The 21,856-nt window shown below is 45.4% G+C and overlaps 2 protein-coding genes across 5 annotated transcripts in view; both read left to right on the forward strand.

The window, feature by feature from the left end:
• Positions 1-198: 198 nt before the first annotated feature.
• On the forward strand, positions 199-2,098 carry LOC120808240 (cytochrome c oxidase subunit 7A2, mitochondrial). The gene is made up of 4 exons (XM_040160971.2): positions 199-349; positions 705-794; positions 1,313-1,397; positions 1,841-2,098. The coding sequence occupies exons 1-4, from the start codon at positions 332-334 to the stop codon at positions 1,894-1,896; spliced, it is 249 nt and encodes an 82-aa protein (XP_040016905.1). The 5' UTR covers positions 199-331; the 3' UTR covers positions 1,897-2,098.
• Positions 2,099-3,494: 1,396 nt separating this feature from the next.
• col12a1b (collagen, type XII, alpha 1b) overlaps positions 3,495-21,856 on the forward strand; it is a 60,348-nt gene continuing 41,986 nt past the window's right edge. For 3 of the 4 annotated variants that reach the window (XM_078093390.1, XM_040160972.2, XM_078093389.1), the window contains exons 1-14: positions 3,495-3,873; positions 4,404-4,525; positions 8,811-8,927; positions 10,150-10,293; positions 11,704-11,763; positions 12,128-12,391; positions 12,804-12,968; positions 13,482-13,655; positions 13,776-14,066; positions 14,309-14,911; positions 15,888-16,166; positions 16,239-16,514; positions 17,523-17,795; positions 20,810-21,079. In XM_078093390.1, the coding sequence (XP_077949516.1) occupies positions 4,438-4,525; positions 8,811-8,927; positions 10,150-10,293; positions 11,704-11,763; positions 12,128-12,391; positions 12,804-12,968; positions 13,482-13,655; positions 13,776-14,066; positions 14,309-14,911; positions 15,888-16,166; positions 16,239-16,514; positions 17,523-17,795; positions 20,810-21,079 (3,004 nt within the window). In that variant the 5' untranslated portion in view covers positions 3,495-3,873; positions 4,404-4,437. Of the gene's footprint in view, positions 3,874-4,403; positions 4,526-5,504; positions 5,626-8,810; positions 8,928-10,149; positions 10,294-11,703; positions 11,764-12,127; positions 12,392-12,803; positions 12,969-13,481; positions 13,656-13,775; positions 14,067-14,308; positions 14,912-15,887; positions 16,167-16,238; positions 16,515-17,522; positions 17,796-20,809; positions 21,080-21,856 lie in introns of those variants that run through there. The other variant, XM_078093391.1, reaches the window with a different exon arrangement.

Genomic DNA, 21,856 nt, shown 5'->3' on the forward strand with positions numbered 1-21,856 from the left:
CATTTCTTTCCAGTGTTTTACAACAAAGTGATGAAACATGAGAACAAATAAAAACAAGATCAAACAAATACTGCTAGGAAGGCCCAGAACAATACAATATGTAAAATATAGATAAAACAAAGTTAAAGGAGCAGTAAAAAAAAAGACGGATTGAATAGAACCGAATAGAACCGTTTAAAATAAAGGATGTAATTCCACTTCAAGACTGGATGTGACAGCAGAGCGCGCAACACAAGTACAGTCAATATCAGCGAAGAAGAAAGCGAAGCCGAAAGCGGAATCAGTTACCTTGTGTCCTTGTGTGAGAGGCGACCGCGGACGGACTATAAAGATGAACAGACACATATTTGTGAGTTTATTCGCCTGTTAAACGTTGCGTGTATCCAGCACAAATAGCATTTGACTAATAACGTAGATGTGCAACCAAGAACATGGGGGTAGAAAAGCAAAGTGCGGCTACTTGACGCTAGCTACAACCCTGGCTAAGGGTCAAAGCCGGGTGACGTTAAGATGCCGGCGCCGGAAGAGTTAGCATGACGCTTAGCTTCCGTGCTAGTTTTCTAAAGTAATCTCATCTTTGTAATCGTTAACATGCCTACAGCGTTATGTAAAAGTACACCTAACGTAACTATTTAAAGGCGGTTTCGTTGCGTAAAGCCCGCGTCCTCTTGCGTGCTGACGTCATGGCCCCCTGTTGTCCCCAGGCTCTCCACCAGGTGGCGCGGAGGACCTTCTCCAGCTGCGCACGTAGGCAGGTCGAGAACAAAGTGCCGCAGAAACAGAAGATGTTCCAGGTAAAATAACCATGTGATTTAAAACGCACATAAACCGCTCTATGAGGCTACTTTAACATAAAACATCCCTTATTAAGTGACCTGAGATGAAACCAAGCACATATTGTATCTTTTATTTTCATCCTACTTTGTGCTTCTAACTAATGTTGAATATTGATTTACAAGAAATGTTTCCTTGTGTGATTACTCAGGAAGTGTCTTGTAGGGGTATTTATTTATCTCATTACAAATGAGGAGAACAGTGTTAAAGTCCTTTTGAATCTGTTATTAATTAACTTTTCCCAGTAATGTATTCTTTTTTTTACCACGCACACTTCAAATTATTCATATTTTAGTTTCCTGAAAACCTGCTGATTCGTGGTACAAGTGATCATTTAAAATAATAAACCACGGGGCTCAAACGTCTTTCTGCTGGCTGCAGCAGCAACAACAAGCAACAACTGTTTGTTTGTGACGAGGAGGATGTGTGGAGTGTGAAGGCTCTGTCCTAACGCCCTGGAGGTGTTTGTCCCCTGCAGGAGGACAACGGGCTGCCCATTCACCTGAAAGGAGGCCCCGGGGACGCCATCCTGTACAGAACAACCATGGTGCTCACCATTCTGGGTGAGGACGCGAGAGCCTTCAGGTCCACAGCCGGACCGCTAAAGGTTGAGCTAGCTAGCTGACGTCTGAGGGAGGAACTTGGTGACCTTTGACCCACCTGGATCAGTCGCCTCTGTTTTGGGGCCTATAAATATATCCTAATAGATTATAAAAAATAATCAGAAGACATGCTCCTTCAACTTGAGCTCAGAATATTTCATCTACTCTTCTTTTTTAGGTTAAGTGAAGCTGCTTGTTATCCTGTATCCACTTTGTCGAAATGATTCTCAGTCAATACTGTCATTTTAAATAATTTTAATAAGAAATATTTTTGGAATGTAAAAAAACACTTTCAATTCATTTATTAACCAACAATACTTTAAACGAACTGTTTTGTAAGATATGGTTCATATATTAGCTTTAATAGTTAGTGAAGTTTAATGGTTAATAATCCTTTTTTCCAGGAGCTGGATTCGTCGTCTACGAGCTGGTGAAGGCGGCGTTCCCTCAGAAGAAATAACTCCGCCTCCTCAGCGGTTTAATTCCATTTCAACTTGAATCCGTCGGCCAGCTGCTTTATATTGTGTAAAAAAGATGAAGATTACCCTCCTTGTGTCTCCTGTCATGAGATATTGTTTCACGTTCACGGGATCAATATTTATTACTTGCGCTCTGTCTGATGACCTGAGGATCAATTAAATAAAAACCTCTCATGACCAAAACATGTCTGAACACTTCATTTGTTTACATACGTGTTTCAAAATACATAAACTTCTGTTGCATCCAGTCACACGTTTGTGTCGTTTAATAATTTAATATGAAATTATAAAGCAAAAGAAAATGTAATGATCAATAATTAAGACTTCAACTCCAGTAGATCTAAAACAGTACAGTGAATGAAACAATACAGATTTATGATTCTACATGGCAAACTAATTACACAGGAGTTGTGCAGTCGAGGGTTTATTGGGGTTGTGGCTTATTGGAAGGTGTTTCTATTCTGTCCACCCATGAACTCTAGAGGGACTGCAGCACACCTGTTCCCTCTGGTCTAAGGCAGAGGGCATACGAGAAGACATGTGAAAGCATCCCCAAATAGAATAGAATCTCTTTTAACGTGTCATATACTTCAGAAATGTACTTTTCCTCTCTGAACGAGGCTTTTTTTCTGTCATGTTTGCAAAGAGGAAGCTGGCCTCCATGCGAGCATTTAGTGCATCAATCTGTCCACGTTACGATCTCTGCTGCTCCTGAGTCGTCGTCGTCTTCTCATTTCAGGTGAATTCTTCTCTGCTGTCAGTTTTAATTTTACGCCGGAGAGCCGGCGCCCTCGGGCCTGTTCCGCTATCGGTCTGCAACCCAAGCGCCCGGCAACGCATCCCGCCCAAATGTGTCCCGCCCAAACGCGTCCCGCCTAAATACGTCCCGCCCAAACGCGTCTCGCTCACGGGCCTCCGATTGGTTGATGGCGAGTAAACCAGCTGAGGGCCCTCGTCCACCAGGAGGCGCAACAGTCAGAGTTTAACCATCCAGACTTTCAGCCTCAGATCACACATTTTTTAGGTGCTTTTAATACATTTTTAATGTTGATGCACTTTAACACATTTCTAAGATTGTGTTTTGTGATTTGGGGACACAATGACACGGTTTGGTGTCAGCAGAGCGCCGGTTTGCTGGCGCTCTGCTTAATGTGGCGCTATCGTGGTCACTTGGCCGTGCATTGTGTTTTAAATCACTTTTAGTCAAATCCTTGAATCATTTGTGACTTTGATGACACACAAAGGCCAAACGAAGCTGACTAACGATGATGTCATTTCGTACCGACTGTGTGTGAGCTAAGCTAGCTGGCTGAGTGGCCCCTGAACAGGACCCCCGGTCCCAGATATTCTGCTGACTCGTTGTCTCTATTCGTCTCCTCTTTTTATTGTCATAAATCCAAAGCTTCGTGCAGCTGCTGCTTCTGTGCGACACTTTGGTTCCGTCGCCGACAATAACCGGAATGATTCATTCAAACAGAGAACGAGCAGCAGGGAAAGACTTGTGGCTCCTGAGGTCTGCCAGACTGTGTCATATTTTCCCATTGATTCCCGAAAAGGAGGGTTAGCCCCCCCAGAAAAAAAGGCAGATGTGCACTTCTGTCTCCTTGTGGCCAGACGCACAGAAGCGCCTCCATCACCGGAAAGGAATGCACACAACTATGTAAAAGTTTCCGACTGTGCGCGCGCGAGTGTGCGTGTTTTTCTCGGAGGTTGCACATGGTTTTTGGGGCTGTGGTTACAGCTCGGCTGGGATCTGCCCCCCTGTTAAGTAGCGCGTCGCTCGGAGAGTTTTCCCACTTGGAAAGAGGCTCGCCGACGCGTCCGGGAACCAGCGGAGGAAAAAAAAAAAGGAAAAGCTCCCCGGACCTCCAGTGGACCCCGATCCCCTCAGCAGACACTCATCTCTGGAGACAAACCCAAAGACATCCGGCTGCTGCTTCTTCGCGTCTCCCTCAGAGGTGAATTATTACTTTAATAGTTTAGTTGGTTTTACAAGATGCGTTACTGCCACACGTAACCTCATATTTCAGTCACCAGGCACAAGTCACGCGCGGACGCTTACTTTGGCTTTGCGCTGCGTAATTGCGCACGACGCCGGCGATTTGGCGCTCTGGGAAGAAGACTGTCCGTTACAGCGGGCGCAACGTTACCTCATCAGCACTCTTAAGACGCCAAACTTTGGGGTGTAATTGCAGCAGAGTTACATTTCCTTCAGAAGGAAAACAGGAGACAATTTTGCAAATTCAAAGTGTGTTAAAATCCTCGTTATTCTTGCTTAAAGCTCTTAAGTTTATGATTTTTATACTTTATTTGTTAATGTACATTCTACAATAGTTGGAAATATGTCTATATGGTTTCCACGGGGCAGGTGTCCTCGGGGGTCTCGTGAAGCCCCGAGGCTGCCACGGGGCAGATGTTTGCAGATGTTTGCTGATGTCTAAGGAGAGAGAGGAAAGGGTTTAACCTCCTGCTGCGTTCCGCCTCGTAGCTTCTTCATGAGCCACTGAGCCGCAGAGCTGAAGATGAAGAGCGGAGCGTCTCCGGCGGCCGCTGCGCTCCTGGCGCTGCTGCTGGCCTCCTCCATGGCCTCCTCCGGGGCCCAGGGTCCAGGTAAAGCCTCCGCTCTATACCCCTCCTCTCTGTCACCCAACACATCTCGCTCTTCTTCTCGCTGCTCACAAGAGTTTGAATAAATAAAGGATCACGCAGAGAAAAACCTCAATGTGTGTTTTGTGAACTGGCTTGAAAGTGGATTTGATCAGTTTACCGTTCTTGATTGATGACGTTGTGTATTTATTTAATTTACCGAGAGGAGCTTTTTAGTTTTGGTCCAAAGCAGTAGCACTTTGTGGCTTAAAGTCAGATAGAGAAACAGACTTAAAATAGTACAATAAAGCTTTTCTCCCTGAAAGGAAACAAGAGTCTTTTAACTCTATAAACTCTTTTACTCTTTTATGCCGTTAATTCACGGAATGGAAGACGTTCTAAAGAGAAAGGAACCGTGAAAGAGGGCCGGTGTTTGGGTTAGGTGGAGCAACCCTCCACCCAGAAGTAGTGTGATCTCTTTTACACCAGGAGGCACCATAGCTGGAGAATCTATCCATCGCTGTAGATGAAGAAAAGAAACAGCCAGAAGGCAGCAGGCCAAGTTTCCTCCCTACGCCTTTTTCTCCTGATGGAACAGACAGACAAAATATGAGTTTCACATTATTTTCCAGAGGTTTTGTAGGTTAGGAGAGAAGAGGATCTGCTCTTCTGTGTCTCTGGATTTTCTCTCAGAATAAAAACAACTAAAAAGTGCAGTAAAAACCCACCAGAAGGAGACGCTTTACTTGTTTGTTCTTCAGGGAAAGTGTCTGACCCTCTGTGACCCTTCTAATGATTCCGGGGGGGGGGGGGCGTATGGCAACCACAATGGGTCGTATATATGTTATATAAGGCTCGAAGAAAAGGCCTCTGCTCTCTAAACTGTTGAATTTCAAAATGAAAACCAGTTTAGAGTCCAGATATTGCCTCAGAGAACAGATCCACTCGACAGTGTGAAGTGTGTTTGTCTGTGTGTGTGTGTGTGTGTGTGTGTGTGTGTGTGTGTGTGTGTGTGTGTTTGTCTGTGTGTGAGTGTGGTTGAGTGCTCTTCGGGTAGTTTTTGTCCCATTTGGAAACAGAAGCAGCAGCCCCGCCCGCCGCGGCCCCCAGAATTGACTCACCAGGTTGGTGGTTCCTCTATTTTTTCCCGTCACCCTCTCCGGTCAAGTCTGGACCGGGTCAGCCGACCCCGAGTCCTCGCTTCACGACAATATTTCACAATGATATTCTTCACTCTCACTACTAACAGATGGTTGGCGGTCTATAAAACCCCCTCTGCTATGACACTTTAATGTTTGAAACTCTAGCTAGATACACAATTATCAGCGTTTGGTTTTATTGTGACTTTTACTAGCGTGGCCTCAGGAGAATCTGTGCAGCAATAGATCAGCGTTCCTCCAGCATAAAAAGATTGAGGATTAGATTTAGGTTTCCACCTGTTACAGGTCGGTAGAGATTTTAGTTTACGGAAGAATTCAATATCAATGTGACTATCAAAGTGTTGTTTCTGTGTTTTATTTGATTAAGCGATCGGCACAATATATTTCACTAGAAATACAAAATATCCAACTCTCTGGTATTCAGAAGCAGCCTATTCATCGATATTAAAGATGCATCCTTTCTTGCAGGATTTACTTTCATTCATGTAGTTAACATACTTTCATGAGGCTACTTCAACTTGTTTAATAGTGGTACATTTAGTTATTTTAAACTTAATAGAAGAATATGTAGATTATAGCAAGCTAGATCTTTGGGTAGGCGAACTTTTACTCATTAATGATCTCATTATCGACCCCAACCTGAAGAATATCATTTTAAAATATTACAAAATAATAATCTGTTGCCTGTTGTGTACATGGAACCTTTTTTGTCCGTTGCCCCAAGTTGTTGAAAACAACTTTTCATGTACACGTGATGCATGATTTCCTACGTGTCCAAATTAATAAATTAGATTTTAACCTGTGTGCACTTTGTTATCATCAACTCCAGCGGTTCTTAAATTACAGCAGATCCTAAAAGGATTCTGGGAATTTTCAACAGGAGCAAAAGGAGAAGAAAGTTTCTCTGATGGAATATTAAAAAAACTCAAATTTGGTAAGCAATTTAAGAGCCTCTGGTGCAGATGTTTGGAAACGTGAACAGAAAAAAGACGTACACGTGACCTCACCGGCATTGTGTATTCTTTTATGAGGTTTGCAATGGAGACTGTGGAAGTCATTAATCCGATTTTACCCATTGTATAATCAATACTGGAGAGTTTCATCAGATCTGTGTTGTTGATGTTTGTCAATTCAACATGAATTGGATTGAGGTCATGGACAGTCTGCAGCAAATCAGCCGGTCCATGTTTTAGTTTGTGGGTGGAAAACGTTCTTGTAAAATGTTTTGCTAACTGGCTAGTTTTCTCCAGAATTTAAAAAGTTCTTCCTTCACATTAACAGCCAAAGAGATTATTGGAACAGAAACAAAACATTAAAAGTTGTCAGTTGTTTGTTAATATGACATGTATGGAAGCAAAGAATGGCCATAACAATTGTAATTTTCAAGTTTCAATAAATTTATATTGATCTGAATTCTACAGGAATTCATTTAAACATTTTTTTCTTTCAAAAACGTCAATTGTAAAATGGTCTATTTATAAAACTGTCAGATGCAAAGGATGGCTACCTGACAGAGCTAACGTTAGCTTGTATTCTTACCTGCAATAACTGCCAGGCGTGATTATCACCTAAGGTAAGCTATCTAACGTTAGCTTGTATTCTTACCTGCAATAACTGCCAATAACTGCCAGGCGTGATTATCACCTAAGGTGCTCTAACGTTAGCTTGTATTCTTACCTGTAATAACTGGCAGGTGTATTTATCACCTAAGGTCAGCTATCTAACATTAGCTTGTATTCTTACCTATAATAACTGTCAGGTGTAATTATCACCTACGGTCAGCTATCTAACGATAGCTTGTATTCTTACCTATAATAACCGTCAGGTGTAATCATTACCTACCTTATGCTAGCTGACAGAGTTAACGTTAGCTTGTATTCTTACCTGTAATAACTGCCAGGCGTGATTATCACCTAAGGTGCTCTAACGTTAGCTTGTATTCTTACCTGTAATAACTGCCAGGTGTATTTATCACCTAAGGTCAGCTATCTAACATTAGCTTGTATTATTACCTATAATAACTGTCAGGTGTAATTATCACCTAAGGTCAGCTATCTAACGATAGCTTGTATTCTTACCTATAATAACCGTCAGGTGTAATCGTTACCTACCTTATGCTAGCTGACAGAGTTAACGTTAGCTTGTATTCTTACCTGTAATAACTGCCAGGTGTATTTATCACCTAAGGTCAGCTATCTAACATTAGCTTGTGTTCTTACCTATAATAACTGTCAGGTGTAATTATCACCTAAGGTCAGCTATCTAACGTTAGCTTGTATTCTTACCTATAATAACCGTCAGGTGTAATCATTACCTACCTTATGCTAGCTGACGGAGTTAACGTTAGCTTGTACTATTACCTTCAATAACTCACTTGTTATTATTACACAAGCTAAGCTATCTAACGTTAGCTTGTATTCTTACCTGTAATAACTGTCAGGTCACACTGTCAGGTAACTATGTGTACTGTAGGAACGTGTTGGCCAAAATGGGAGTTTAGAATGAGAAATGAGAATTTTTCCAAAATCAGTTAGTTATGTAAAAAAGAAGTGTCAAATTGTATGTGCACAGGACATAACCATTAACCGATTGGACAGATGCTTAATTGATACCATTAAGGTGTGATTTCTAACCAATAATAACTAAATATGACCAAATAAGCCTTTTGAATCTGAAAATGTTCAGTTCAATCTGAGTATCTTGAATTTCATCTGACGTTTAATGGACACTTTGTTTACAGTCTGAGAGCTCAGAACTTGAGATTGAGATGGTCTTTCTTTGCCTCTGGAGATCTGGTCTCAGTCAAAGTTCCCCCACTTTCCATCCACCCTGTTTGTGTTCCCTTCCAAACCGTAGGAAGGTACATTGTGTTGTTTTCTTGTGTTTGTTGTCTCAGTGGTTGTTGCTTGAGTCTTTGACTGTGGCCGCTGGCCACAAAAGCTCAAACAGGAGGTCATTTACCCCCCCCGCCCTATTCAAAATGGCTTCCACCACATCTGTATTTTCTTTGTCTTTGTTGAGTTTGTTCACCAGCAGTGAACATGTCCGAACTTCCCCCTGGAAGTGTTGACTCTTTTACCTTTTGCACATTTCAATACCTCCACCTCTTGAAGCTCCGCACTAACCGTGTTTACTTTGTCTCTCCACAGTCGACCCGCCGACAAATTTGAGATTCAAGATTTTAAATGAGAACACGGTGCAAATGGTGTGGAGCAAACCCCGGTCGAGCATAGAGGGCTACAGAATACGAGTGACCTCAGACACAGGTGGGTGCTCATTAAACCTGCGAGTTATGTCCTGCCAGGCACGAACGTTTTAAGTGTCATAAACTGTCTTAGACATCGCTCTGCCCAGCAAGACTCAACACTCCCCCCAATTATCTGAAGATCTCTGCCGACACATGTTTGGCTCCGGGAGCTCTAATGACATTTAAGAAGAAAAAAACCCACGAGAAAAACATTATCACTGCCATGGAAAAATTGTCAGTATTAGTTTAGCTCAAAGAGGGAATGTGTCACATCCATCTGAGTTCATTAAACTCAGATGGATGTGACACCTTCCCTTTGCCATTCTGCCATTTGTAATCATGCTTTATTCTCCTTCCACAGGAGATCAGCTGCTTTTGTTTGAGTCCACACATACGAAAGTCATAACTAGTTATGAGTGTTTATCAAATAGAATAATGCATCACAAGTGGATGAGCTGTTTCATACATAGAGATTAGCTGTTACAGTTTAAATGTGAAGAGACAGAACTACCGTTAGCCTACCTGTTAGCCAACTAGCTAACTTACGGAACTAATAGTCTCTTGCATATTTACATTGAATAACTTCCAGTTGTAACTTTAATGTAAATCAGCTCACTCAACGTGCATATTTAACTATATTTAATTACATTCAATAGCTATGTTTGATAAGCTTGTTAATTAAAGACCCATTTTAAACCTTTGATCAAATCAAAATGATCTAAATTATGAAGAATATGCTTATTCTAACTACAGTCTACCCACCAGAACATATCTATAAAAGGTGAATTAAGAGGCCATGCTCTTTGACCTGTAAACCACGAAATTGGTTCAGTGTCAATAGTCATTTTTGTCATAGTTGGGTACAAGTGAGGGCTTGAGTTGATAATGTACTTAGTTTGTAGAAATGTATTGGATCTTTTCATATTATTAATCTTGTAAATCGGACCAATTAGCATAGGAAATATCTCAACCAGTAGAATCAACATAACAACGAATATTGAATAAAAACCAACTATTTGATGCCAAGTCATATAATGGAAGAATCGTGTATTTAAGGGTTAACATTCGTAGTAATGCGGAAAGATTTCATTAAATGAGTCAAACTGTTAACGCTGCTCTTCCAGTCCTCAGGTTCTTCTGAAGCCTTGTTTTCACTTTCGGAGGAATGAAGTCATGCTCATAGTTTCCTAATAGCTTCCCTCTGACTTTACTTATTTTCTTTTTTTTTTACATTCTTGTAGAAGAACCAACGAAAGAATTTACTCTGCCGGCATCTGCAACGAAGACCTCCATCCCTGACCTGAGTCCAGATGTGGATTATGCCGTAACGATATCTGCGTACGCCGGATCAGAGGAGAGTCTGCCAGTCCACGGCCAGCTCACACGTGAGTCACCGAGTCCACCCGGGTCTGATTACCACATCCAGACGCCGCAGAGGTCTCATGCACCCTCTGCACCTCGTTCAATGTTCAATCAATCATCTGTTCCTCAGTATTTTAGTTTGGGTTAGCTTTATAATAACTGTACTGAAGTAGAGAAAACACCACCATTGAGTAGCTGTTCTTCTTGAGTACCTGATCACATGTCATTTTTTAAAATGGATTAAACTTTGTCATCAGACCGTGGAAACAAGCTGAGAAACACCACAATATCCGTCAAGTATTCTACTCGTAATAAATGAAGCAAGTATTGAGCTTTGCAAACATTTGAATGCAATACACTGATTAGACAAATTTCAAAAATGCACAGGACAGGGGGCCAAACAGGACAAAGTGCAGCTGTGAGTCATTTTGTGTCTGAAACTGTGTGGAGGCACAAAAAATGTCAATGGTTGAATTGAAGAAAGTCACCATTGGACATCTTTCACAAAATAATTGACCCTTTGGAGGAACGAGTCCTCACAAAGAAAATTCTTCTGTTTGATAACAGATGATGAAGAGCATGTAAAAGCTCCTTAACAGCTACAAAATGGACCAGATGTTCTCAACAGACCTTTGAACATTGAGAGTTTTAGCATCTTCAATGGGTTGGAAATCTTGGCTGGCTTTACAAGCTTATTTACAAATTGGAAACAAAATGACAGAGTTTGGTGATTGGGTGGTTTCCATCTTGGAATTGCGACTTTGCCATGTTGTTGCTGTAAGGTTGCAAACAATGAAAAGAAGTAAACATATTTGGAATACTCTGCTAGACACCTGTCGATCATTGTGTAGCCCCGCCCTAAAGCACCTGCTTTATGGTCCGTTTGTTCTCTAAATGCACCATAATTTACAAAATGCAAATCTAAAAACAAAATTATTATATTTTTGTCTCTTTCTGTCTCCTTCATTTGGTTGAGCTGGTTAAAACAGTCCCCAGAAGTAGCTTCACTTGAAGGCATCACAAGCCAGAATGTTTAGTGAGCCACTGATTTAGTCGGTGAAAGAGGCATTAAATCTACGGATGAGATGGCAGAAGAAAACCTGCAGCATGTTAACAGACACAAAGGCTGGGTGTGTGTGTGGTGGGGAGGCCCGCTTGTCGCCGCAACAAACACTGATGACCTGAAAAAAACGATGACATCAGCGCGCTTGTTTTGTCATTTGGAAGCTCGCTTTGCATGTTGTTTATCGGACGAAATGTTGTACAAGAAAAAAATCAACGTCAGATGAGAAAACTGATATCTCATTGATGGAAAGAAAAGAAAGGTTTTGTTGCAGTTTCAGTCTTTTGTTGAAGAAAAGTTACTGGCATCAGAAGGAGATCTAAACACCGCTGAGGATCTTATCTAACATGATTGTGCTTTTGTCTTTCAGTCGAGTCCAGTAGTGACACCAGAGGAGCTTCCAGGAAACCAGACCCTTCACATTCCGTCAGTGAGTCCTTTTGTTCATTCAAACCCTGATTTGACGAGTGGGCCCAACTCCCAGCGCCATGCCGCCCTCCGAAACCGAAACCACCAACAACACCAGCAACACCAACAACACCAGCAACACCAACAACACCAGCAACACCAGCAACACCAACACCAACACCAGCACCTACCTCCCAAATACCTACCGTCTTCCTTCAGTTGGGATGGAAAAACGTCTCCTCCTCTAACTGAGAATTTTGATTTAGTTATCGAAAATGTTTTGTTGCTGTTGTGAAACTGCCTAGTTATTTTTTGTGTTAAATTGACCTTTTGTGCTTCTTCTGATTATTTGCTTCCTCTCACTTCTTCCTTTATTTTTTACCCAGAATGCTCCTCCAGCGCCGTGGCCGACGTGGTGTTCTTGGTGGACGGCTCCTGGAGCGTCGGCAGGGCAAACTTCAAATACGTGCGCGGCTTCCTCTCGGCGGCGGCCGGCGCCTTTCAGGTGGGGGCGGACCGGACCCGGGTGGGCGTTGTCCAGTACGGCAGCGACCCGCGGACCGAGTTCCCCCTCAATCGTCACGCCACCCGACCCGAGCTGCTCCGCGCCATTGGCTCGCTGCCCTACAAGGGGGGAGACACCAAGACAGGTGGGTGGTGCCTCCACCTTGATGACTGGATTCCACCCGGTCATACCTATTCTATCAACACTACCTACAGCTGTTATTCTTGTTTGGGTGTAAACATACATTTTCTACCTTTCACTTAATGGACATAAATATGAATGTACAGAGAAGGGAAAATAAAGCATTCGTAATCAAAATCCTGAAGAAATATTTGAATGTTATTTCACTTTCAGCAGCACTATTTTGTTTGCATTTTCTTTTCTTCAATTTTTCTAAATCAAAATATTGCGTTTTACTACTCTTTATTCAGCAGTTTATTTTCTCTTTTCCAAGTCAAAATGTTTAAAAACGAGTTACTCCATCAAACCGTTCTGCTCATTAATTAGAGTTGCACCTCCATCGCTAAATTCATGATGATGTCTCGTTGCGTCTGCAGGCGATGCTCTGGACTATGTCCTGAAGAACAGCTTCACCGAGGAGGGTGGGGCCCGGAAGGACTTCCCCAAAGTTCTGGTGATCATCACGGACGGCAAGTCGGAGGATGCGGTGGAGACATCCGCCCGCCAGCTCCGGAGCGCCGGGGTGGAGATCTTTGTGCTCGGTACGTAGCCACGAGCAGTTCACCAGACTTCCCAGTCCCATCCAGCGCTCTTTAGCTGGGAGATCATGGGGGGGTTCACGGCCGGGTGAAACAGTTCGTATAGGTCGTAGCGTGGTGGAGTCTTCTCTTATCACATATGTACCGAAGCCTTGAGAGGCTGGAAACATCTGGTGGTCTGGTCAATAGTTTTTGTTTATGGGTTAGAGTTAGCATATGATATATAACATGTTCACCAGTCATCAGGGACAGGCGCCACGTTCCTTTCCTTGTGTGTTTATCATAAAGTTTCCATTCTCAGCTTTACTGAAGTGTTGCAGAAACAATATGGGATCGTAAAACTCGGACCGGTTTCATAATTACTGACCGTGACTTTCCAGCAAATAGGAGAAAAAAGTTCAGCTGGAGAACTTTTAACGAGGTTTCGCTCCACTTTGTCCTCAAACTCTGTAGGAAGTGGCTCAATCGGTTTTGATCGACCCCCCTCCCTCTTTTCTTTTTTCCCGCCCGCTTCAGGCGTCCAGCAGGCGGACACTGAGGAGATGAAGCTGATGGCCTCCGCGCCTCACAGAAGTCACGTCTTCACCGTGGCCAACTTCGACCAGATCAGGAGCGTGCAGAAGCAGCTCGTCGCTCAGCTGTGCGCCGGCGTGGACGAGCAGCTCTCCGCCATCGTCAGCGGGGAAGAAGGTGAGGGGCGAGATCACGCCGCTTCCAAACCGCCGGAGCAACCGTTTCTTATCGAGCTGTGGTTCTTTGCTTCGGGGAACGCGGGTGTCCGATGCCGCTGACTCCTGACTTCCTTTGCAGTCGTGGAGCCGGCCTCCAACCTCCAGGTCCTCGAGGTGGCCTCCAAGTCCCTGCGCCTGACCTGGGACGCCCCCATGGCAGAGTACTCCGGCTACGTGGTGAAGACGGTCCCCATGATGGCCGGCGCCAAGCGGCAGGAGCTCTACGTGGGCCCGGGCCAGAGCTCGGTGGTGGTCAGGGACCTTTCTCCAGACACAGAGTACCAGATCAGTGTGTCGGCCCTGAGGGGCCTGGTGGCCAGCGAGCCCCTCGCCGTCATGCAGAAGACCCAACCGGTTAAAGTGTTAATGGGTGGGTACCAAGAGGCTTTTGAGTGACGTAGTAATGCGAATGGACCACTTTAGAGGAATAATTCAGGAGATGAATCCCACCCTCATGCCAATTATCTTAGCTTATGAATCCACAGATTGATGTTTATATTTCATTAGAGTATAATAAATTAATGTTTACCACTTGAATTCATGGATTATTGTCTTCCTCCTCTGGTGTAGTTGAAGTGGAGTAACGTTGTGCGTCGTGCTTCCTCTTCTCAGAGTGCTCTCTCGGCGTGGACGTCCAGGCCGACGTGGTCCTCCTGGTCGACGGCTCTTACAGCATCGGCCTGATGAACTTCGCTAAAGTGCGAGCCTTCCTGGAGGTGCTGGTCACCACCTTCGACATCGGGCGAGACAAGGTCCAGATCAGCCTGGTGCAGTACAGCAGAGACCCCCACACTGAGTTCTATCTCAACACCCACCACGACCTGGCCGCCATGGTGAAGGCCGTGAGGAGCTTCCCATACCGCGGCGGCTCCACCAACACCGGCAGGGCCATGACCTACGTGAGGGAGAAGGTCTTCCAGACCGCCAGGGGGGCGCGGCCCAACGTCCCCCGCGTCAACATCCTCATCACTGACGGGAAGTCGTCCGACGCCTTCCAGGAGCCGGCCACCAAGCTGAGGCGTGCCGACGTGGAGATCTTCGCCGTGGGCGTGAAGGACGCCGTGCGGACGGAGCTGGAGGCCATCGCCAACGAGCCCGCCGACACCCACGTGTACACGGTGGAGGACTTCGACGCCTTCCAGAGGATCTCCAAGGAGCTCACGCAGTCCATCTGCCTGAGGATCGAGCAGGAGCTCGGCGCCATCCAGCAGAGGGGTGAGTACGACGCACTTTCAGACCCGTCACCGTTAAAAAGGTGCATTCTGGTTCCTCCTGAGTTACAACTTCTCTGCACGTTGAATGTGTTTTCTACTGGACTGTGTCTTTAGCCGTATCCGTGGAAACGGAGAAGGGTTTTCTTTTTCTTTTCTTTACAAAGATCCTTGTTGTTTATTCATTATGACTCAGTCGAGTGTTTTTAGCGTGTTTATAAATGGTTCATCTGTGAGAATAGTTGCTTGTACTAGTCTGCTTATCTGCCTATATATTACTAGTATCCATCCTGGTTTCATTTTGGAACGAGCTAGCTTAGCATCACACAAGCAGCACCAACCGTCTCCATGTTCAACCTCTAATTCAGTTTAAAAAGGAGATTTGACTTGTATACAAATATACACTTGACTTACTTATGTTTAATGAGACGTCTTTGCTGATTTAGAGCATTGATGGGGCTCAAACCAACATATGGTCCATAAATCACCAACGTATATGTGCACGCCATCACTCATTCATCAGCCCCCCCCTCGCCGCCTCAATGTGCTGAACACATGTGCTCCTTTTGATCTCTGGGCGCGACTTGTTGGGTCACAAAAGCGTTGTTTCACCCACTGAAACGCACTCAATGGGAATCTGCTCCTCTGTGAGACTTTTTCTTATTAGAAGTGCTACAAAGTCTGTGAATCATCCGGAAATATGTCTGGTGGTTTATGGATGGCGATATTTACGGATGGTGTTGGTTTCATTTGATCTAATTGGCATTTAGATGTTGAATATTTTGAATATTAGTCCTTCAGCCGCATCTTTCTCCATCTGCAGAGTTTCTCCACTAAAGATGAAATCTTTTCAACTTAAAAAAGTATATTTCATTGCCTCATTCCTCTTTTGTTTTTAGCTTGTTGTCTAGATCTTTTATTGTGAAGCACCTTGTGACATCCGCTCCTTCCCCGTAACCTGACCCCCCCTCGTCCTCCAGGTCTGATCCAGCCGAGGGCCCTGACCTTCTCGGAGGTCGGCCCCAGAAGCTTCCGGGCCGCCTGGCAGATCGACGCCCCCAACGTGGAGTCCTTCCTGGTCCAGTTCAAGCCGGCAGGCGGCGAGGACGGACAATTAGTGTCCATGTCCGTCCCCGGGAACGAGCTCGCCACCGTCCTCCCCAACCTCGTCCCTGTCACCCGCTACGAGGTCCACGTCCACGCGCAGTACGACAAGGGGCGGAGCTTGCCCATAACCGGCTTCGAGACCACTTTAGAAGGTATGTTGGGCCCGAGTGGTCGCTTCCAATGGGAGCTAAGGCTAAAGCTAACAGACCCCCTTTGCGCTGCAGAACTGGGCTCCGTGAGCTCCCTGAGGGTCTCCGAGGAGACCGCGGAGAGCTTCAGGGTGTCATGGCAGGCGGCGCCGGGAGACGTCGCTCGCTACCGGCTGACCTACCAATCGGTGGGGGGCGAAGGCTTCAGGCTCGAGACCAACACCGCGGGACCCGAGACCACCATCGTGCTGCAGGAGCTGCGGCCTCAAACCACCTACCGGGTCACCGTCACTGCCGAGTACGGGTCGGGCCCCGGAGGGGTGCTGCAGACGGAGGGCACCACCAAAGAAGGTGACACCTTGTTATGCTTTGTAGAAATATATTCTCCTCATAACCTCGGCTAAATGTAAACGATAGCAGAAGGAACATGGGAATAAGTCGTCGTTCTCATCCATCACATGGCGGGGGGGCAGTGACTATCAAACCTGAGCCAAACAAACAATAACCCGTCTCCGTGGCGACGACATCGGAGCGTAGCTGCGCTTTTCCCAGGTTCCTTCCAGCCGCTCGATTTCTCCTGTTGCCATCACGTCTACAGAGCTGTAACTTTAACTCTGCATCGACTCGGCTTTTTCCTCATGAATTGCGTTTTTTGCTCGTGGCATCAAGTCCTGCAGCCAGCTGGGAAGTCAGATTTCTTTTTCTTTATTTTCTGACAACTAAATGGGGGGAAAAACACAGAAGTACATTTCACTTAAACGCCAACACATTCATCAGCCTGGCAGATGCAACAGTAAAACATGAGTCACCTCTTTATTTGAGCTGTTATTTTTTTAAAGGGGAATTGTGTGAACTTGCCCTACTTCCACTAATGCACGTCCTGGTAGCCGCCCAGCACAAACAGTGTGTGGACCGGAGCAACTGGGAGCTGCAGGACGTCCAGTGAAGGACATAAATCCTCATTGTTGGGCTCATCCACTGTTCTAAAAGAAGTCCATGCTGCTATTCTTTATGAAATAAGTATTGTTTGTGCCATTAATATCTACAAAAACACCAAAGACTTGATTGATTTGAATGGAACAGGAAAATGTTTACGTACATTCTTCTGTGTGCAATCCGTGCTGTTTGCCTTTTTAAGCACTTTACAAGGAATCAAATGAGTTATAGCTAAACTAATCGATCAATAAGAATAATCAGAAACGTTTTTACTAATCAATACAGTTATATAGCTTGAATAAATACATTTAATGGCAGACAAGGTTATCAATGAACGTGCTTATTTAATCTGCAATATTTCCATGCTTTTCCATGAAATGTCAAATAAAATCCATCCATGATCTTGTCCCCGACCTCCCTCAGTCAGAGGCTCCCCCCGCGACCTGAGGGTTTTTGATGAGACCGTGTCCTCCATGAAGGCCTCCTGGGAGCCAGCGCCGGGCAGCGTGTTGCAGTACCGCGTGGCGTACAGACCCTCCGTCGGCGGCCCCAGGAAGGAGGTGTCAGTGAAGGGCGACACCAAGGTCGCCCTCCTCAAGAACCTGGAGCCCGGGACCCAGTACGACGTCGCCGTCACCGCACAGTACTCGTCTGGCCCGGGCGGCGCCCTGGAGGGGCGGGGCTCCACGCTGGAAGGTAAACCGGCTACTTTTTTGATTTATTTATTGCTTTTTGAAAAAGAAAAACATCAGCTGCATTCTGCAGATGAAGGGCAGTCCGATCTTATCCCTTCTTATGCTCTGGTTTTGGTCTCCACCAGCTGCTGGTTTATCCACGATTACCACGTTTGTGTTGTGACTCAACAACCTCGGCTAATGTTTGAGGTCTTCTCTGGAACCGACTGGGACTAAATCCTGGAAGTAGACCAAGTCGTCAGGAGGCTCCTAAAGCCAACGCCTGAGGCAGGTCAGGGTCAAAGCCTTCGGGCCCCGGAGAGGCTTAAAGGGCTTATTGTTCCTCAAGAGTAAGATAAGGAGGGGAGGAGGAGGAGGAGGAAAGCTATTTTTAAGTTTAAGAGCATGGTGAAGGTGAATCCATCCTGAAGAGCAGCTTCTCTACCTGCCCTGTTAAAACACTGGTCATTTATACAGAAGGTCAAAGTTCAACCAAGAAGTAAAAGTGAGTAGATGTCAATGAGAGGATTACTTTGTAAGCCATTGTTAGTTTACATTATTGACTAATGTGGTGATTACTTATTGAACAATCTTTTATATTTATCGATAATATAAAAGGCTTTCACGTCACGGAGACCTATTGCCGGTGCGTGATGTCACAGGGTGGAACTGCTGCTCCGCCAGCAGACGGAAAGAAGACGAAGAAGAGAAAGACGGAGCAGTGACTCACTGCGTCTCTGTTTGTGTCTCTGTCTCCACGCTCCTTCTGTCCTCATTCACCTCCGTCTGTCTTTCTTCAGACAGTCTTTCACACACAGAAATTCCCGGGATAACCTTTCAGGCGCCGCGCCACGCCCCGCCTTCGGGGAGGTGTCCTCCCTTCTGACACAAGTCATGATAGTAACCAGAAGAAGGAGGCGCAGGATGTAGCTTGTGTCTTTGGTCCGGCGTTCCAACGGGTTAGCGAGTCAAACCGATGACTCTGTGGACGAGTCATCGTGGCGGCTCGTAATTGGTCCGCTTGGCTCCCCCCGAGAGCGTCTCTGGACTCTCAGGTTTCCCTGAAAGTAGGTCGAGAACGTCATGCTTTGGGTTCACACAGATGGTCTGTGCTGATGCGGGGGTCGTTGGTTTCACTCCCCAGACGTACCCCCAGACGTCCGCGGTGCTGGCAGCTGGTTCCGTCCTACAGGAAGAGCTTGCGTTGAGCGGCTTCATGTTTACCACCAATTGGGAGCTAAGATGGAAAAGTCTTCTTCCTGCCAAATATCTGCAGGGTTACGATGCTTTCTGTGATTTATTAGTTAATCCAGACGGCGGCTCAAACTACCGTAAGAAGAGGTTTTATTCATTCTGAATGTGTTCAGAGGACCCTGGAAAACGTCCAATGAGGTCACTTGGATGGCGTAAACCTGTCCACAGCTGATATATGTGTATACATTATATATGTATGAAGGCTCTGCTGCTGCCTTCACATTTGGACAAAACCCTCAAAACCTTGAGATTAACCAGGACCTCCTGCCTGTAGGACCAGCATGACAGAAGGTTCCTGTGGGATAGAGAACTTCTGCAGAATGTCTTCAGGAGTCAGATGGTGACAGTGCATCTTTATTCAAAGGATCCCCTCAAGGAGGACATATGAATGTTCTGGCCTGATAGTCATGAAGCGCGTCTTTTGGACTTGTGTTAACATCTGGAGGATGGACCTTCGGCTTGCAGAGACCCACCGAGTGTCCTCCTAGTTTTGAATGTCTTCCACCAGAAGCCCAAAATAACCTCAAGGAACCAATGAAAGCAAAAGGTTTCTGGTAGTTTTCTTCTTTCATCTTCACCTTAGTTCCCAGTTTGTAGATGTGATGAAAGATCAAACGTACTGTGTAATTCAAGACTCTCTTGAGATGTCACAGGAAGGGGATGAAGGACAGGAACTGTGATCACCGGCTGACATGTTTACTTATACACCTTCCATCCTCATTTATGGACCATCATTTACTAAATGAGCATCGTGCTGTACTGAAGAAGACTTGAAACCAGTTGAAGCTAGAGAGAACTGGAGGTGGTGAACGCATGTTTACAATGTTTACTGAGGTCAGGAGAGAGGATGCAGCTTTAACACGGAGGCTGTTGCCAGGGAGCGATGGCCTCTTCCAGGCATGTGGAGTGATACGTTTCTATTCTGCCACAACTCAAATGTTGGTTTTGTACATAAACTGTTCTTTCTTCTGGAGCTTTTAATTAAGTTTGAGGTTCGACTCTCTCATTTTGTCTTCTAAACTTTTACACCCAAACACAAGCATCTGAGTTTTGGGCTGTGATGGAAAAACACAACGTCAGTATGTTAAGTGAATCAGTAAGAATAGACTTGGAGACCCCAATCATGTCATGGGATTATCTCTCTGGAAGAAGTAGTTCCGTGTGTGTGTGAGGCTTCGTCTGCTAGAACATTCCACGCGCCGTCTGCTCGAGTTCTTCTCCGCTCCAAAGCTCCGCCAAATTAAAAGCCTCTACGTGTTACCAGAAGCACTGGAAGCTGAACCCAGCAGTGTGTCCACATGTCCTCCAAGCAGATGATCGGGAGGACATCTACATCAGCTGGTGGCCTCCACGCAACAGCTTCTCCTCCACCAGTTTCTCCTCCGCCTATCAGCTTCTCCACTTTCACAAATGTTCTTTTTCAGCACAGAGACTGTTTTTTAAATGCTCTGAATGGTCTTTGATTCCACCGGGACCATTTTTTCCGACTTTAAACATTTGGAGCGGTTTGTCTTTTTCCTCTTTTGCTCCGCCTCTTTCTTCAGAGGAGATCCATCAGCAAAATGCTGGAATAACTGATAATCATCAGCGTGGAAACTTCTCCCTCCTTCCAGTGTGCCTACACTGAATATGCTGCTCCTCCTTCTGCTCCTCCTCCTGCTCCTCTTCCTGATCCTCTTCTTGATCCTCTTCTTGCTCCTCCTCCTGTGAGTGTTTAATTTCACCTGTTTGCTTTCCATACTTATTTACTTATTAATGCTCACGGCTGCTCTTGTTTTTTAGAGGTGGGACCCCCCAAGGACCTGGTCACTAGCGACGTCACCGACACCAGCTTTGCGGTGTCCTGGACGGCGGCGCCCGGCGCCGTGAAGGCGTACAACGTCCGGTGGCGCTCTCCTTTTTCCGGGGAGGCCGGAGACAAAATGCTGCCGGGGGACGTGACCGACACATTGTTGGACGGCCTGAGCCCCGAGACGCTCTACCACATCTCCGTGGTCGCCGCCTACGAGCGGGGAGGCAGCGAGCCGCTGGCTGGACAGGAAACCACTGATGGTGAGGGGGGAAGGAGTGGCGGGGGGGTGGGGGGGGGGCATCCCAGACAAACAATCTGACTGCTTTACAGCAACAAAGAAGAAAGCTACAAAGAAGAAATAAATAAACTATGTTTACAAGTGACATGCTTATGACACGCTTTTGACATGTTTACGCCACGTTTACTGACACGTATACCCACGCGTTTATGACATGCTTATGACATGTTTACGACATGTTTACAACACCCTTATGACATATTTCCGACATGTTTACAACATGGTTATTACATATTTACAACATGGTTATGACATGTTTACGACATGTTTACAACATGATTAACTTTCTAAAGGTGTCAACGAGTTCCTCGTTCTCTCCGCTCACAGGGCGACCAACACTCAGCTGACGTGTGGATGAAACAACGTCTTTAAAGCTTTCTGTTCTGTTCCCTCTTTCTCTTTCTAAGTTCTTCTTCTCCACTTTCTGAGATTCCCTCAAATCCGTCATCACGGTGAAAAGTTGGACTTTTCTTTTTTCCGCCAGTAAAAATCCAGCAGTCTGAAAAGCTTTCATTGGGATCATTAAATATATAAATATTATTCCCAAAGTTGTTTTAATCACCGGAATATGTGAATTTCATTTTTATTGGGCTTTGTGGTTGTTTCGGAGGGGGGGGCACTTTATTCTCTACCAATTAGTTCTGGCCTGCGGCTGATGGAACTACTGCGTTTATGCCTGCAGCTATGAACACATTACCATTGCTGAAGGAGATGAAGGGAAACCACACCGAACAACGAG

The sequence above is a fragment of the Gasterosteus aculeatus genome, chromosome 18 (genome assembly GCF_964276395.1).
Source record: "Gasterosteus aculeatus chromosome 18, fGasAcu3.hap1.1, whole genome shotgun sequence".
NCBI classification, from domain to species: Eukaryota; Metazoa; Chordata; class Actinopteri; order Perciformes; family Gasterosteidae; genus Gasterosteus; species Gasterosteus aculeatus.